This window comes from Aspergillus alliaceus, assembly GCF_009176365.1.
Source record: "Aspergillus alliaceus strain CBS 536.65 unplaced genomic scaffold BDW43scaffold_7, whole genome shotgun sequence".
Classification (NCBI taxonomy): Eukaryota; Fungi; Ascomycota; class Eurotiomycetes; order Eurotiales; family Aspergillaceae; genus Aspergillus; species Aspergillus alliaceus.
In genome coordinates, this window is record NW_022474690.1 from 26,427 (window position 1) to 43,328 (window position 16,902).

General features: G+C 44.9%; 6 protein-coding genes across 6 annotated transcripts; all 6 read right to left on the reverse strand.

Moving 5' to 3' along the window:
* Nucleotides 1-39: 39 nt before the first annotated feature.
* On the reverse strand, nucleotides 40-761 carry BDW43DRAFT_222558 (uncharacterized protein). The gene has a single exon (XM_032039423.1). It carries the CDS (start codon nucleotides 614-616, stop codon nucleotides 89-91), a length of 528 nt encoding a protein of 175 aa, XP_031903555.1. The 5' UTR covers nucleotides 617-761; the 3' UTR covers nucleotides 40-88.
* Nucleotides 762-2,834, reverse strand: dhh1 (DExD/H-box ATP-dependent RNA helicase DHH1). Its single transcript, XM_032039422.1, has 4 exons — nucleotides 2,566-2,834; nucleotides 2,430-2,502; nucleotides 1,779-2,375; nucleotides 762-1,722 (listed from the first exon to the last, which is right to left on the reverse strand). The coding sequence occupies exons 1-4, from the start codon at nucleotides 2,607-2,609 to the stop codon at nucleotides 907-909; spliced, it is 1,530 nt and encodes a 509-aa protein (XP_031903556.1). The 5' UTR covers nucleotides 2,610-2,834; the 3' UTR covers nucleotides 762-906.
* A 455-nt stretch (nucleotides 2,835-3,289) lies between these two features.
* BDW43DRAFT_265716 (DNA repair protein SMC6) lies at nucleotides 3,290-7,943 on the reverse strand. The gene is made up of 14 exons (XM_032040805.1): nucleotides 7,658-7,943; nucleotides 7,203-7,606; nucleotides 6,623-7,142; nucleotides 6,347-6,574; nucleotides 5,735-6,294; nucleotides 5,585-5,678; nucleotides 5,262-5,527; nucleotides 4,550-5,203; nucleotides 4,399-4,501; nucleotides 4,158-4,316; nucleotides 3,963-4,102; nucleotides 3,862-3,910; nucleotides 3,706-3,803; nucleotides 3,290-3,639 (listed from the first exon to the last, which is right to left on the reverse strand). The coding sequence occupies exons 1-14, from the start codon at nucleotides 7,751-7,753 to the stop codon at nucleotides 3,591-3,593; spliced, it is 3,420 nt and encodes a 1,139-aa protein (XP_031903557.1). The 5' UTR covers nucleotides 7,754-7,943; the 3' UTR covers nucleotides 3,290-3,590.
* A 101-nt stretch (nucleotides 7,944-8,044) lies between these two features.
* Nucleotides 8,045-10,261, reverse strand: BDW43DRAFT_222664 (M20 family dipeptidase). The gene is made up of 5 exons (XM_032039424.1): nucleotides 9,865-10,261; nucleotides 9,665-9,696; nucleotides 9,541-9,608; nucleotides 8,365-9,482; nucleotides 8,045-8,304 (listed from the first exon to the last, which is right to left on the reverse strand). Exons 1-5 carry the CDS (start codon nucleotides 10,059-10,061, stop codon nucleotides 8,121-8,123), a joined length of 1,599 nt encoding a protein of 532 aa, XP_031903558.1. The 5' UTR covers nucleotides 10,062-10,261; the 3' UTR covers nucleotides 8,045-8,120.
* BDW43DRAFT_222684 (mitochondrial 54S ribosomal protein mL58) lies at nucleotides 10,135-11,437 on the reverse strand. The gene has a single exon (XM_032039425.1). It carries the CDS (start codon nucleotides 11,063-11,065, stop codon nucleotides 10,463-10,465), a length of 603 nt encoding a protein of 200 aa, XP_031903559.1. The 5' UTR covers nucleotides 11,066-11,437; the 3' UTR covers nucleotides 10,135-10,462.
* Nucleotides 11,438-14,113: 2,676 nt separating this feature from the next.
* Nucleotides 14,114-16,759, reverse strand: BDW43DRAFT_265745 (cystathionine gamma-synthase). The gene is made up of 6 exons (XM_032040806.1): nucleotides 16,649-16,759; nucleotides 16,358-16,589; nucleotides 14,780-16,181; nucleotides 14,541-14,724; nucleotides 14,442-14,484; nucleotides 14,114-14,369 (listed from the first exon to the last, which is right to left on the reverse strand). The coding sequence occupies exons 2-6, from the start codon at nucleotides 16,400-16,402 to the stop codon at nucleotides 14,250-14,252; spliced, it is 1,794 nt and encodes a 597-aa protein (XP_031903560.1). The 5' UTR covers nucleotides 16,403-16,589; nucleotides 16,649-16,759; the 3' UTR covers nucleotides 14,114-14,249.
* Nucleotides 16,760-16,902: the final 143 nt, after the last annotated feature.

A 16,902-nucleotide genomic window follows, 5' to 3' on the forward strand; every position in this document is an offset into this window, starting at 1 on the left:
TTGTCTCTTCGGCACTGTCACAAATTGACACTGTACCGATATTTAGGTTGTTTCTCATCTGAGGCGTAGCGAAATGGACACCCTTTGGTTAGGACGGAAAAGCACATCCATAAAGCGGTTTGAACACCACCCATAGATAAAGTGAATCCTTCGTTGTGCCGATGATAACCAGATAGAGAAGAATAGCCCGCGACAAGAAACGGCCCATAAAGCCAACGCCGAACACAGAACACCAAACAACCATACAGTAGCTCAAGAAAACAAGAGAACGGGAAAAAAAAAACCAAGCATCAACGTAGGCTGTCCCAAATGTCCGGAATATGATACCGCGACAATAGCTTAGATCATCCAAAGTTGCATGATATGCGCTGCTGAAAGGAGAGGGACAAGTCAGAAGGGAGAGAAACAACCCGGACAATGAGATGATAACTGGGTGATAGGCTGTCCGAAAGCTATCCACAAACGCCGGTGTCATGATATTCTGCTGGATGGAAACCTGTAAACGCCGACCATTGGGCTTAGAAACCACAGGACGTAGTATCAATATGTACAAATGAACCAAACTAGGAAAGGGGTAAGAACTGGAGAAAGTAAAGTACGAAGGAAAACAGAACATAATCGAATAGAAGAATATGATACAGATGTGATCACCGTTATCATATCACTGCTGTCAAAAAGTAGGTAGACAGACTCATTAACGAAGAAATACATAAACACCCCGCACACTTTGCAATAGTAAATGAGATGAAGGAAAGGTGGAAAGGGTTGATTGTGATTATCAGGCAATATGGCTAAGGTCGTTTAAGATAAAGAGCATTCATTGGCAGCAACATAAAAAGACAGAAACAGAGATCAGAAAAATGAGGTAGGAAAACGAACAATGCTCTTACCAAGTTGCTGCTAATCTTATGACACCTGCGCAGGCTGAGTCTTGCCACTTTGCTGTTGATTTTGGGAGCCACCAAATTTGTTCATCTCATTTTGGATATTGCGGCGCTGACCTTGGCCACGACCTCCGCGATATGAACCCCGTGTCCGACCATACTGATAATGCCCCCCATTCAAGTGGTTGTTGTGGCGACGTTCTCCAGGATTTTGGGTTAGGTTTGCATTCGTTGCTAACTGTGTTTGCGAAGAGTTGGCAATTGGGCGCGGAATGGTTTCTGGCGATTCATATACGTATAACTTTTTGTCGATATTTTGCGGAATAGGCTGTATTTCGGTTCCCAGCTCTTGCTCAATCTTATATAGGTTGAAACGATCATCCCAATTTATGAGATTGATTGCTAGGCCCAAATGACCAAACCGACCAGACCGGCCAATTCGATGGAGGTAGGTTTCAGCGTTCTTGGGGAAATCAAAGTTGATAACAACATTCACTGCTTGAATGTCGATACCTCTAGTTAGCAAGTCAGAGCAGACAAGATTGCGGCATACACCATTCCGGAAATCATGAAAGACTCGATTCCGATGTTGCTGCAGCATCCTTGCATGTGAATAGAAGCAGGAATAGCCCAATTCGGTGATCTTCTTTGCAAGAAGCTCGACTCGATTTGTTGAATTGCAGAAAATGATTGATTGGTTGATTTGTAGCTTGGAAAAGAGAGTATTAAGGCAATGGACTTTCTGCTTTTCCTCAACGAAAGCATAGTACTGAGTGATTCCCCGGAGAGTAAGTTCATCCATAAGATTGATCTCGTAAGGGTTGCGCATATGTTTGTCCTGGAAACGGTGTTAGTTTGAGGGTAACAAGTACAGAAGTTTCCCACGGAACGCACCTTGAAAGACTTCACGATCAATGGAAAAGTTGCGCTGAAGAGCATGACCTGACGGTCTTTAGGATGGAACGACAATAACTGCTCAATTACAGGAGTGAATTCAGGGGACAGTAACTTGTCGGCTTCATCCATGACGAATGTAGGGCATTCGGAAAGATCAGCAACACCCTTACTAGCCAAGTCTAGGACTCGTCCTGGAGTTCCAACAAGGATATGCACAGCGTCGTTCAACCTAATGATGTCATCCATCAACCCAGTTCCTCCAGTGGTGACCATCACATTGATCCCCAGATGTTTCCCGAGAGTTTTACAAACATGAGATGTTTGAAGTGCAAGCTCTCTGGTTGGCACAAGAATGAGTGCTTGAGTTTTGGTGCTTTTGGGATTTATGCGTTCTAATGTAGGAATGACGAAAGCCGCTGTCTTTCCAGTGCCATTCTTTGCTCGGGCCAAAATATCCCTGCCAGTAAGAGCAACTGGTATTGTTTCTTCCTGAATAGGGGAGGGTTTTTCGAAACCAGCTTCGAAAATGCCCATCATAAGCTCGCGTTTAATGTAGAAGTCTTCAAACTCAAGACCTTTGGTAGCAGTCACATCCTAAGATGGTGTTAGATTTCGAATAGGTGAACGTCAACGTAAGAGGTAGCAAACCTCGGTCTGCGGCCGTGCATCTTTTGCAGGGGCTTTTAGTTGGTCCTTCCACCTTGCGTCTGAGCTTGCTTCCCTAATGAAGAAACAACTGAGTAAATTTGTCTAGGACTAGCATAATATGTAAGAGGCAACATACCCTAGGGTTGTGTTGTTAAGTTGTGAGGCAAGAGCGTCGGCCATGATGATCACTCGTCCCGTCCAGAGAGAGGATTATAGAGAACTTATGTGTCGGGGAAGTTTGTGAGTATGAGCCTCTCTAGATCATAAACAGTACAGTAGACGGGATCAGATCAGAACAAATGGTAGCTTTTGCTATTCGAAACCTTGCGGCGGATCCAAGTAAAACGTTAGGAGGAAAGTGGAAGAGTGAAAGTGGACTATCTGCAACTTGGTCTTGAGGATAGAGCTCTCAACTCTAAACGCGGCCAAGCCTCTTGAAACGTAAAGATGGGAGGTTAAAAAATGTGGGTGCTTTTTATGACTGGGTTGAGATAGTAAGAAACTGGTTGAGTGTGGTGGTAATAGGAATAAAACTGGTTTCAGCTATACAGACACTGTTTAACCACAGAGCTGCTAATGAAGACAGGTGAGATGGCACAAAATCCCAGGAGAGTTGAAACAATATGATGATTATGTGAATATCAGTTCAGTTGGGTTTGTAGGTTTCGTACGGAGAAGAGTGATCAACCAGATGTAGTGGAAAATATAATAAGGGTGTGAGGTCGAAGAGAAAAAGTTCTGTGGTGAAGTGGGCAGTAGTGCCTCGCCGCCTTTACCTACTAGGTACCCTCCCGTACCGGGTCCGTACGTAGCATTACTAGAGAGGTCTTTCTGACTAGCCACTAACATAAGCCTAATGAACTCAGTGCTTTACCACCTCCACTATCAAGTCACTAATGACGCTGCTTTAAAGTGCGACCACGTGATACTGCTCTACTACTATCCTATACAAGCTTCTAAAGCACCTGGTACTGTTTGAACAGTAAGCGTCACCCTCTGTACGCTCTTCAGGTAGCATTGCTGCTGAAAGCATCGAGTTTTGTGTTGGTATTAGTAGCTGCTTTTAGGACATTCGTTGCCTAATTTTTCATGTGCATTTCCTTCGTACGTTATTTACTGGTACATACGATGATGTGCAATGCAAGTTGTCATCCTCCCAGCCTACGGGTGAAATGTTAATCGTGTTTGCCCTCGTTCAGGCTCTGCTAATCTGGATAGAGAGCATCTGTTAGTAGCGGTCTCGACAACTATATTTGGTTTTGATATTTGTACTTACTCCTTCACGCGGACATCAGGAGCTAAGCTAATCTCGGCCCTTGAACCCGGTGTGATGAGTATAAATTGCACACCTACTGACCGTCTGGCGGCAAGCATCTGTCATTTCGCCAATTAGCCAACCTAGTGGTACAGGACCTGGAGTCAATAGACGCACAAGCATATCAATCGCCATCTTCCTATTAATGTGGTCCATGTACACATCGCTACCCGGTTTATGTTAGAGATATTCAATGTACTTGATAGCTATTGACTCACAATTCATCTAAGCAGCGTATGGGGGATCCCATAGCCTCCCAAAGCGCTAATAAAAGGCAAACTTGTGAGAAAGACTTTTCACCACCAGAAAGCGTCTTTGCACCACGACCAGCGCTGTCTTTCGTTATGTCGGGTTCGACCTACAATGCTTTATCAGATTCCGTCACAGGACAACAATATCCAAGACTCTCTTACTTGTAAATCTAGTAGCTTGCCATCGTGATCAGTTAAGAGTCGACCACGAAAACTCCTCTCGCTGAGAAGATATGTGAATTGTGCCTTGGCACGCGATGAAATGTGTGACCTGAAAATTTCCCAACGTTTCTTGCGATGTTGGAGAGTTTCTATAAGAACCTGGAAAGCGTCAGCAGAGCTGGGTCCCCTCAAGAGTGTGCAAAGAAGAAAGGGGAGAAGGAATGGGATTGTGGGAGCGTACATCAGCAAGTAGCCTAAACTCCTCTATTTGCTTGAGCGCTCGGTTGTAGGCTGCGTTTGCCTTCGAGGCTTCGCCCGCGATTTCGTCCCGAGATGCGCCCAGTCTAAAATTCAGTTAGAGGCTGTGATACCGTTATTTCGAGGTAACTTACTGTTGGTTATAGCGTTGTATGTCCTTATTAAGCCTGTCTAGTTTCTTGTCGAGACTAGCAGCAGTCTCCCCTTCAGGGACTGAAACCCGCGGTGAGACAAGACTGGCTTTCTCATTGAAAACGATAACACGTGCAGCAACCTCCTCTCTTTTCTGTTCTATCCTGTCTCTTTCTCGTTTACTATCATCGATTCGCTCAATCGCAGCATTTTTATTACGGATCATCTTCCGGCGTTTTTCATGCCCCATGAGTTCTTCACTCTGAGCCACCCGAAGCTCTTCCTGCGATGCAGCTATGTCACCATCTTTAGAAGCGAGTTGTTGCTTAGTAGCTTTAAGTGTTTTCACCATAGTATCCATGGCCTCCATGCTGTCTTCCAATGACCCTTCGTTGAGACGTTTCTCCTCCTCGGCCTCCTGGAGGGTGGCTCGCAGCACATCAAGATGGTCGACTTCAGGTTCTTTATCGAGCGCATCTGCGAGTTCTTCGGCTTGGTCTTCCTTCCTTTGGAGTGCGATTCGCAAGTTGTTTGTCTTTCTTTCATGGCTCGTGAGAGCCTGCTGGCAGCCTTCCACACGAGATTGAGCTGATCGAACTTGCTCTTCTTGGTCGCTCAGCTTACGCCTAAGGTCCGCCACTACATCACGTTGAATCCTGTGACAATAATCGTCAGCAATTGTGCGAAGTGCCGGCGGATATATAAAAAGGTCACCTAGTTTGTGAAGCTAGATCCGATTTCATTCGTGGACTGCCCTTGTATACAGGGACTGGCGCTTGGCCCGGGTCGCCAGCACGATTATAAGACAAATGAATGCCCCGCCGCCTGTCTGTTTGGTCAATACAGTAACATCGCTTTACATTCCTGGGTTTCTGTCCATCAAAGAGTACTGAAGATGCTTCTTCTAGCCGCTCAATTAGAAGCATTTGCTCTATACCATGGTTGATGATCAGGTGTCGATGGACTAGTTCATTGTCGATCTACAAATTGAAATATGTCAGCATACATCAAGTTGTCTGCGATAGAGAAGCACTTACTTGAAGCACCCGCAATGCCGTATCAAACTGAGGATCAGGCTCGTATTCCGATGTATTGATGTAGCCACCACTTCCTATGAAGATAGGGCATATGCTTGGAGCGTTGTTAAAAGGGGTCAATTCGAAGAATCGCAAGCGGTGGGAGCATACCAGTCAACCTTGTGCATTATCTGAGAAAGAATGTTCATGTCTCTCTTCGATGTCACAATAAAGCTGTTCAATGTTGTACCGAGCGAGCTCTCTAGGATAGATGACCATTCAGGTTTTAGCAAGGTCACATGGTGACCGATGGGACCGACAGGCCTTTCGGTAAAGGCCCGTTCTTGCTGAACGGCCTTCAGAAGAGACGGCATTTGCTTGTGGAATCCTGAATTTCTAGGCCCTCCTTCTTTATTTAGACTTCGAAGAAGGATTTCAGCTTGCTCAATATCGGCTTTCATGCCGTCGATTGGCGCTGCTGCTGAATTCACTTCTTTTCTAGCAACATCCAATTCTAGTCGTAGACGACCTGTGGTGCGTTGGTGCTCCTCGTACCGTGTACGAGTATCTGCAGCATCTGCTCTTGCTTCCTTGAGTTCTTCCTGCTTTCGCGTATAACTGCCTCCACTTAGGTCGGCCAAACGTTGGTTTTCTTCGTCAATCATTCTTTGTGTTGCATGGATCCTGGCTTCTGCAGCTTTCAAATACTCCCGTATCTGACGTTGCTCGGACTGTGGTGACCATTAGGAAGAACGACGGAGATCCTGGGCAGGGGAACATTACCTGCAAGTCATGACGTTGATTCAATTCTTCATCCCACCTAACCTTGATCTCCTCTTTTTCGCTTTCAACCAGCGCGAGTCTGGTAGTAGCCTGTCTGACGTATTCAGCTGCAGCTCCAGTTTCACTCTCAGCTTCTTGAATAGCAGTGTCAAAGCTGCCTAACTCAGCTTCAGCATCTGCAATTTTCTTGTCCACTTTAGCTAGCTCAATTTCTAAAGAAGTCCTGATCTATAATTCATCAGACACAGGCGGTAGGAAAACATTCGAGCTTCTTACCCTTTCCTGTTCCTCGACCTGAGCCCAAGCCATTTGGCTCCGGACATTCCTAACCCTGTTCCTTAGAGATTCATGTTGATCAGATATGTCCAGTTTTTGCTTTGCCGCATCTTTGAGGTTCTCCAATATCACAATGTCTTGCTCTCGACTCCTGAGCTTTTCCTCAATTTGATCTGCGGATTCTTCAATGAGCCGGTAGTCTTGATCAAGCTGCTCCAGCTGAACTCCCTTCACGAAAAATTTGTATTTATCGGCAGGGCTTGAGCTGCTCAGGAACTGACGGGCCATATCTTGTGAAAGAACGTTCATCGGGTTGTCAAATTGTAATGTGAAGAAGTCAATGATAGCATCCAATTCAGCCTTTTTGGTAGAAACTATACGCCCATTTTCTGCCTTGATTTTGAAGCCACTTGTTCCGGTTTTTGAAAAATGGCGCTCAACAATGATGGATTTTCCATAGTCATCTGGCATATAGGCACCGTCCCCTTGATTTTTGATGCGCACAATGATAGTTGCACTCCTACACAGATTTAAGTGGTAAGCATGTAAAGTGACCAGTCTAGTGATCAGATACCCTTACTCTTTGCCTTCCTTGATGAAGCTTTTTAGACTCTGGCCACGATTTGTAGCAGACGCCTTGCCACCTAGGCAAAGGGTTATAGCTGTTAGTACTGCACTCTTGCCGCTGCCATTCTTTCCAACGATGAAGTTAATCAAGGGCCCTAGTTCGACATGAAAGTGGTCATGGCACATGAAATTATAACATTCAACACGTTCAAGAATGCCATGTTCAGCAGGGACATTGGCTTCATCACTAGCAAAAGAGTATTTCTCCTGGATCAGCTGTGTTGCGCGCAACTCCAGCTCATCCTCGTCAAGCTCTAAAGCGTGGCTTATGGAATTACGACTTCCTCCCTTGTCGTTGTCGCTCGCTTCGGTGACTTCGTAGGAGGCTGGAGAATTAGACGTACGGAGACGTTTTCGCTTCCCGTACGTGTCAGCTCATGTATAAGGAGGGGCATAAGGAATGCACACCGGATGAAGAGGGTTGGATGATAATCCTGATCTGTCATCTTCTCCATCCCATTCTCCAGGCTCCAAGGGTTCCTGCAGGCGCTTCAACGATAACATTGGGGAAACGCGACAGGGTCAACCGGAAAAAGAAGGGTTTTCCATACACGGGAAATGGAAAATTACGATGTGGTGCGGGGCAATAAGCAACTGGAAAGAGTATTATCTGCCTTACAGTCAAGGATGCCAGACGCATGGAAGCGTAGGTAGTATGTATGTACGCGGTTGAAGTTAGACGCGTATCGGTCGCGTAACTCGATGCATTAATTTGATCTGTCTTCCCGCCATTGGCGGTAGCAAACTACGGAGTATGCCCAGAGTACTGGATACGGAGTTCTACAATTATAGAAGTGAATTAATATCTTCCCTCTTTCCATTTTAAATATTGATGCTGTAACCAATAATTATTACAGCTGCTGATTGACAATTACGCCACCATAGGCTCTTCTGCAACATAGTGCAGGTAAGCTCCAAGCAACTTCACGCCTTCAATATAATTTCTCTTGTCAAGCTTCTCGTTGATAGAATGTGCAGCATCGGTTGAACTGCCCATTGGCAAAAGCAAAACATTCTTGCCTGTCGCTTGTTCAAAGCTCAATGTGACGGGAATGCTGTGTTAATGTTAGCTTTAATCGCATGTCATAGCGTCGGAAACTTGGGAGGAAACATACCTGCCACCTTCACGTGTCATATCCGGCTCAACGCCGAACACCTGCCTCACTGCTTTGCTTGCAGCAGTGAAGTTCCAGTGTTTTGGGCTTGCGACCCACCATTTCCCATCATGCTGCAGCCATACGTTCAAAGTGTTTTTGCTGTTCAATTTTGCAAATTCTGCCTTAATATAATCAAAGACGAGCTCATTCACATCTTCGCTTTCCATGTTCGGAACAGTCCGAATCGAAAATTTGCCAATGACCTTCGCCGGTATAACTGTTTTGGCGCCAGGGGCCGAATATGCGCCTTCAATCCCATGAAGGGACAAAGATGGATACCTCCATCTGGCCATGAGCGTTCTTTCTTTCGTGGGGTGAATGCTAGTTTTGCTTCCCAGTGATTGATGGAGATCGTCCATTGTGTAGCTGATATCGGGGTAGAGGGCTTTTTCTTCTTCTGTCAACGGCTCAACGAGGTCCATGATGCCGGGGATTAAAATATTGCCATGGGTGTCAACAAGTTTAGACATCACATGGACCAGATCTGTCATAGGCTCATGAGCAGAGCCACCGAAGACTCCGCTGTGTAAATCCTGAGCAGGCCCTGTCACACTGATAGAGTAATAGTTGCAGCCTCGCAGGCCATAGGTTAGGCAAGGTTTCTCCGTCCCAAGCCAATAATTATCAGAAATGCAGACAGCATCTGCATCCTTGAAAAAGCCCTTGCTTTCAGCTTGAATGAACTCCTCCAGCCCTTCTGAGCCATACTCCTCCATGCCCTCGAAACAGCAAAGAAGGTTGACTGGCAACTCAACACCAGCTTTTCTGTGAGCCTCAATCACATTCAACCATCCCAGAACAGGGCCTTTGTCATCCGTGCTTCCGCGGCCGTACATTCTTCCTTGGTCATCAACGGTCAATTCGAACGGCTCGGTGGTCCACCCGTCTTCCTTTAAGGCTGGCTGCACGTCATAATGGCCATAAACCAAGATGGTTCGCTTGTTTTTATCATTGCCATACCGGGCAATGACAACTGGGGGTAGGTCAAGGTGTTCTTTCCCAGGCTGTTTGCCCAATGGCCTTTGATGCACTTCGGCGCCAAGAGCTTCCAGCTCTGAGGCGAGAAACTGTGCCATCTTTAAGGAGGGTCAGGGGTCAATTATTAGCCGTACGGAGCAACAAAGCGTTACATACCCTGAAAACATCCTTTCTATTCTCATCTTGTGCAGAAATAGAAGGGATCGCAACAGCCTTTCGCAACCCTTAGGGTCTATTAGCGTGCTTTACGGGCAGATATGATGAGCATTGTTAGACTCACGTTCAATAAAAGAACCGGAAAGGCCGTCAACCCTAGAAAACCGAAGCGCCAGATCTTTAATATATGTCCATCCTCTGAGTTGTAGAGAACAAAGAGGCAAGAAGATGGAGTAAATAAAGAGAGGAAAGAAAGAAAAAAATGGAAAAATGGAAGAAAACAAGAGAGAGGGGAGGGGAACAACGCTTGAACGAGGAACCTACTGTTTGAAAAATGGTTCAAGTTGGGGCGCCATTTTTTGGTCACTGATATATCCGTAAAATGAGCGGTGACAGGAGAAGTAAGGTGTGCCAAGGAGGGGGATGTGTGGTGTCCGATATCCTTTAGGGAAAACTGAGGAAGATAAACAAGGCTTATATTCTCTTAGTGACGTTCCGATGCGACGGAGGGGGAGGGGCATTTGGGTGCGTGCGGAAGGATATTGAAGTGATGCGATTTGCTGATCGAGAGGGGAAGTTTACCTAGCGTTTAATAAGGGTCTAGGTTCACTCTTATTAGTGGTTGGTAACAAGCGACCTCCGTTTGCCGCAGCTAAGCGATCGTGCACTATCTCCAGGGTTCCATTGCATTAGGCAATTCTAAACAAAAACCTACTAGAGTCCAATGAGGTCCTAATCATAGTTACAATGAGAGTCCAAAAACATAACGCTAGAGCTAGAATACAGGTTTTTATATAGCAGCCCAGATCTTACCATAGGTCATGGGCAAGAAACACAGCAAGCATCAACACATTTGGCCTTCTTCACACGACCAAACGGGGACAAAAGATAATGGGTAGTGAGATAATATCAAAATCCTTTTTCATTCGTCTCTACCCCAGGATTCTTTCCGCAATTGTCGGTCTTCTCTAGCCATCCGACGTTTCGCGCCCCATCTTGATTGTACCGCTTCCAGGACTTGTTTCTGTATTTCTTTCTTTTGTGGACCAGCTTCACACACCATAGCAATGAACATCGGAGAACAGTCAAAGTGCTTAGCCAATTTCCAGCGGCTCCAAGTCATCGGGTCGCTTAGTCGCAGTCTGCGGATCTCCTTGATGTCTGAAGGATTCAAATGGTATCTCTTCTCTGAAGATGTTTTGAATACGGAAGGGAACTCAGCGGAACTTCCATGGTTCACTGTAGCGCCACGGAGGGTTCTCCGGATATCATCGGAAGGGAGAAACTTTGTCGGCGTGTGGTATACCGAGGGGGCGCTCGAAGGTGGGTTGTGGATGATATGATCATGAGAATGGGTCGACGAAGCACCAAATGAAGCATCTGGTTTGACACGTAGGCGTTGTTTCGTCCGTCTATAAGAGGACTGGTGACGGCGCGCTTGCAACGTGATAGCCTCACACGAAGATGGAAATAGAAATGGCAGGGCCTGGAACGACCGTCTGGGAGCAGTAAGACAAGTTGACATTTTCTTTTCTCTTCTCCTCTAGGGCCTCCGGATTTTCAGAGTTATGCTGAAACGGTCCCAAATCACCAAATAAAAACCGACGTCGGCTGATCTCAATATAGGGTAACTAGAAGAACGAACAAACAACAGGTGTTAGTAATCAAACTCATGTTAAAGAGCATCAAGGGTGTTATATAATGGGTGAAAACACTTTGGAACATACTGTTGCGAGTTGAGCTCATAGCGTTATTTTCCAGCCGCGTTGGAGCCAGGCAAAGACGAACATTCGGGAGTGTCCAAAACCAACTTTTTCCCTCCAAGTCGCGAGTCCCGTGACAGGGACAGATCATTAACCTCTAGCCTGCCTCCTTGAGCCGTAATTTACAATGGCTTAGAAATAATTACAAATGTATAGTACAGTACATGCTGTATGATCTGTAAAAATATATCATCTTGGCCTAATGTCAGGTACGGTACCAATACATGTTTATAGCTTACCTAATGTTGCATGGTAACTTAACGTAATCAATAACCGAGTTGCGAATTTTCCCCGCTCCACCATCAAAATAATTCAAGCAACATTTATCAACGTGTTACTTCATTATTTATTAGGAAATGTCTCTTTTCTAAAGAAGCTGTATTCAAATGGCCATTTCTGCATATAAAAATCACCAAAAGTTAAATCGAAATTGTAAGCTGCTGAAATATTTGGCGTTCCTGAATCTACCTAGCGCTATCGGCTTCGATCAGAAACATACGCTAATGGCCATAAATTAACTGCTATTGAAGAAGAATTGCTTCTCAAGTAATTGCTGGGTATAGATAAACATCGATTTTCTATTTAACTGGAATTCCTACAAGAAATGGCTCAGATATTGCTTCGTGAATGTCTAAGGGATTCTATTGCAGTTCTTAGTATCAATTGGGCCTATAAATTTACTAAGCGCTATCCTGAGCTTTATCTACAATATACAAGACAAATGATATACCACCAGCATGCAAGACAGAAGAATTTAAGAGCTATAAAACTATAGCTCCAGATTGTATATACAGCTATTTAAGAACATAGTATATATAAAGTTAATATCTGGAACTTTGGTAAGACTGGCTTTGCGATAGGATTCTGCTCTACTTCTAAAGTTATTATCGTAGCTGATTGCAGTGAGTGACCGCGCAGAGTTATTCAAGGCAATTATGAATAGGTTACAATCTGTTACAATCTGTTACAGGCCCTTGCCTAGTGCACTTATCGAACGCGGACACGAACGGCAGAATCAGTAACGAGTAACGCAACAATCAAATGGGCAAGGATGACCACCTCAAGTATTTGAGGACTGAGCTGATCACTGAGTGGCTCACCCGCCCCACTGAGCTCTAGTACCGATATGGCAAGCACGGTAGAAAGTCCGATATATTAGTGCCTTCCAGCGCACCCCCACCGCCTTCGGCTAGGGCACTAATATATGTTTCTCTATGAATCGGATATTGTCAACACTAGTGCTTACCCGAAGAAGCCACCACGTGATATGGTATATGGTATATACCATAGTATACGGATCGGTATATGGACACGGGATATATAAGGATATTACTCATGTACTTAGTTTAGTTCTTCGTGATCAATCTCAATTGTTACTAGAGTTACCTTTAGTATCAAGACCGGCATTCAACTCGTTTGTACTCTTGTAACTATCAAGTATACGGTACTTGGTAGGCCTGGCCTTCTAGACTCGAGCTATTCATGGATTAGTTATCGTCTCTCGATCGGACCTTGGATTAGGTCACCCCACGGCACCATAGCATCTTGTTACTGAATCTCAGTGGATTCTAACATTCAGGTTTGACCCTCGGTACGCAAGCACAGCTAACTGGTCACAAGAGGTCCTGCCCGAATACCCAGGCGTAACAATATACTAACGCTATTGCTAATTAAAAACTTAATTTTCTCTGCTTTTCAGACTTCTCAGATACTCGCTAGCTAGATCAGAAGATTCATAGTTTGTAGAATAGCCTTAGCGCAAAACAGAAGCTTTCTAGTAGTCTAATTGCTCATATTCAATATCTTGAAAAATTCCGCGCAAATGGCATGTATACTAACCTTCTTTTATAGCAAGAAATTAGGTTTTTACGAGTTGAGAATGAGCGGAAATATAAAAGAAAGACTAGAAGATGTGCTATAATAGGGAATAATAGGCTTTTGATAGTACAGGAAAGTGAAAATCGCGTTCTGCAGCTTGATACACAGCTTAATGAGCAGCCGGAGGAATATACACCTGTGCCTCCCCGACGGGCTTCTCAACGCTACAGTGGCTGTGGCATAGTTAGACATACTATCAGAATCTACCTTAGTAAATGGCCCATATTTCATTACGATGTAATTGAGTGTTATTTTTATGGTTGAAAAGCGTCAAATTGTAGTGGTTTGGTCAAAATTCGCAACTCGATGGTTGATTATGTTAGTGTATAGTGCTGATACATTCACTAGACCGGTAGTAAGTATTTGATAACAAATCGTTCTGTTGAGTTTGTATAAATTTTATCATCTAGGTCCAATTTATCTATCTTTTTTTGGTACTCATAGTTGCACTCTCAGACAAGGTATGTTCAAGAACTCAATTCGACTTTCATCACATCCGGTCGTACCTTTCCACCCAATCCACCTTGAAAAGTATACGCGTCTGGGAAGATCAATTACGTATTCTATCTATATTCTATTCTGATACAACGAGGTGGCCGAGCCTTCTGTTGATGACCATTTACAGATGTACTTTTTAGGATTTTGTTACAGAATAAACAATTGTGATATACACCTGACATCTTGGTGCTTAGTTGTGTGCAAGGTAGGTCAAGAACTGGCAGTATACATGTCCCTATCGTTGACAGACGCAAGTGGGACCTATACAACGGGGTTCGGTTATGGATCTACCACTACCATTTACTAGTTTGAATGGATATCACCTTAGGTACTAACTAATAGTAGACGTCTCCTAACCGTGCCCTTGGTTTAATTAGGAAGTCTGTCTCTTTGGAGACATAGTCTGTTTGTGAATTAGTAAAAAGTGACAGAACCTCCAAATTGCTCTTATTCCATTCAGTTGGATGTTGTTGCTGTTATGCATACTGTACATCACCGTAAAATTAACTTCAAAAGTATCTCGGAAAAATTCTTGAAGGCGAGAACTTCCCGACTGCGCCCTACTCCGCCCTACGCCTTGACCTTTGCTACTGCGTCCAATGCACGTTGAAGCCGACAACGGAGATCGGGCACATCCTCCAATCCAACGCTTATCCTCACTAGGTCGAATTCTACGCCAAAGGAGCTTGCCTGCGTAACGGTATTAGAACCGAACCAAATGAGAGAGAATAACAAGAGAAAGGGAAAAGGACATTAACATACCCATCCCAGCTCACTGTAATGGGCCAATAGTGTATATGGACAACTGCGTTCCTAGTTAACTATGTATGTCTTTTCAGGGATTTGACAATTTGTACTGACCTCAAGGTAAAGTTGGTACCCAGACTTGGCCCTTTGAGAACCTCCAAGTGATCAAAAAAGGCAACGGCCTCAGTTGTTGAATAGAATGTAACAGAGAATAGACCACCATAGCCTCCGTGGGGATGGCGAAAGGTATCATATAAAGGTCTCGATGGGTTATACTTTGGATAATATACATTTTTCACTATGTCTCAAGTCAGATACGTGCTGCTAGAGCCAAGAATATGAAAGAAACCTACCAAGTGGAGAGTCCTTCAACATTGCTGTGATTTCTTCGGTGGTGCTATTGATCTGCTCAATTCTTGAGACAAAATCGCGGCTATTCCTTTCTAGGAAAATGGCATCTTCAGCCCAGAGGTTATCTTCATACTCGCGGGTAAACGTATGACTGAGAGATGAATAATAGCGTCCATGTGGATTCAGCACAGCACTACCCCCCATGACATTACTATCCCCACTAAATATCTTTGTTAGACTGCTGACTACAATATCGGCATATGGCAGCACATTGATATTGAGAAAATTTCCCACTGTCTCGTCCACTACCACCGCGAAATCGTATTTATCCGCGAGTAAACGGATACGCTTGAGGTCTGGAGATTTAAGCAACGGATTGCCAGGGAACTCGGTGAAGATAGCAAGGAATCTTTCCCCACTGTCCAATCGCGTCTCTAAATCGTCCAGATCCACAGACGAGCCGTTTCCGTAGAATAAACAGCCAGGGCCCCATTTCTCGAGAGTTTTCAGCGTGTCAATATAAGGAAAACCAAAACAAATGCTTTTCATGGCACCTCTGGCAGCCATCAACATCTGGTGGGAGTTAAAAATTGAGCTCATACCAGTGGGAAAAAGGAACACATCAGACTCTGTCAGCCCTGCTACCCTTCCTTCCCCAGATGCCTTTTCGAGAGCTTCACTCAACTCCACATCGGCTTTAAGGACGCCGGCTATACGTCTGCGCACAGCCGCTTTTGCTTGATCCGCTAGGGAAGTACTCAAATTCCGACCAAAACGCTCTTCAATAAACTGGATATATTCTCGTCCATCCTGTAGACGAAGGGACGAGTCTGCTGCCGAGGTAGGTGTTCCACCTGTCCGAAAGGCACCATTTACCGAGTCCTTTCCTTGGTACCTTCGCGGACCTTTGCGTATTCGCTGGGCTACCGTATCTATCGTAGTAGATCTCTTTTCCACAAGGAAACCGTCCCTCAATGCGCTGTGACAGAATTCACCGCGACGGCTTGATAGACCATTGCCTGTATGTTGCCATACCTGCTTAGCAACAGGCCCGAATTCTTTTGGGTATATCACGCACGACAAAAGCGAAGTGACGTTTACTGACTCGGTTTCTGTACGAGAATAAGGGATAAAATCTACAACACGCACTTTATGCGAGTCGTCCGCGGATATTCTTAACAGGATGAATGAATGACAAATCTGTGCAGTTTTAGGGGAAGGGAAGAGCATGGCGGATTCTGTGACGGGATTTCCGTAGCGCTGCAAAACCTCCTTCGCAAGTTCTTGAATGGTTGGATGTATAAAGAATCGGGGATAGCCGCACTGCATCTTACTCACAACCCACGTTTCTCCTTCTTCATAGCCAACGTTTGCTTTCCATGTTGGTAGCGACACACTGACTGCCTTTGCTTCCGTCAGTAATATGAGACAGAGTGCCCGCGGGCATACGCATACGCATTGTGATAGCGCCAGTGGTAATGAATTGTAATAAACAGTACTCATAATGCAGTGATTGTTTCAAATAAGGCGAAGCTTTTAACATGTCCGGCTGGGCAGAGAGAAACGCGGGGTCAACGTACATGGTCGGTATTGGGTGGCACAGGGCCCCCAATGTCCTGGAGCATTATGAGGGCGGAGATTAATAGAGTACTAACTGTCTTTAAACAACCAATATCGCTATGAGGGGATAGAATAACAGCGAATATGAGAAACTGATGGTAGTGAAAAGGAGCACTTGCCACGAAAGTACTAGTGTAAGGTATGAATGAATACTCCGACGAGCGACTTCGGCAATGTGTATGGAGAGAGTTTCTAGAGACTGGCCAATGACATTCCGCCTCGAATCCTCCTGTACGGCGACTAATACCTACCTGAGTACAGTACACAGAGTACTTTGTACGTAGTGAGTAGGGATGTTAGGAGCTCTGTAGCGATCCGTGTCTCATAGTGAAGGCAGTCGCTCGCATGCTGCAACAGGTAGTATATGGGTAATGTCTTCATGGTTGCAGTCGTTTGACTATGGGTCGTCTACATGTACTGTACTTGTACTGTACATTAGTTCGATAGCATTGTGTATTGAATCATGTAATTACTCGTAATTACCACTTCTCTTACAAGTGGTTAT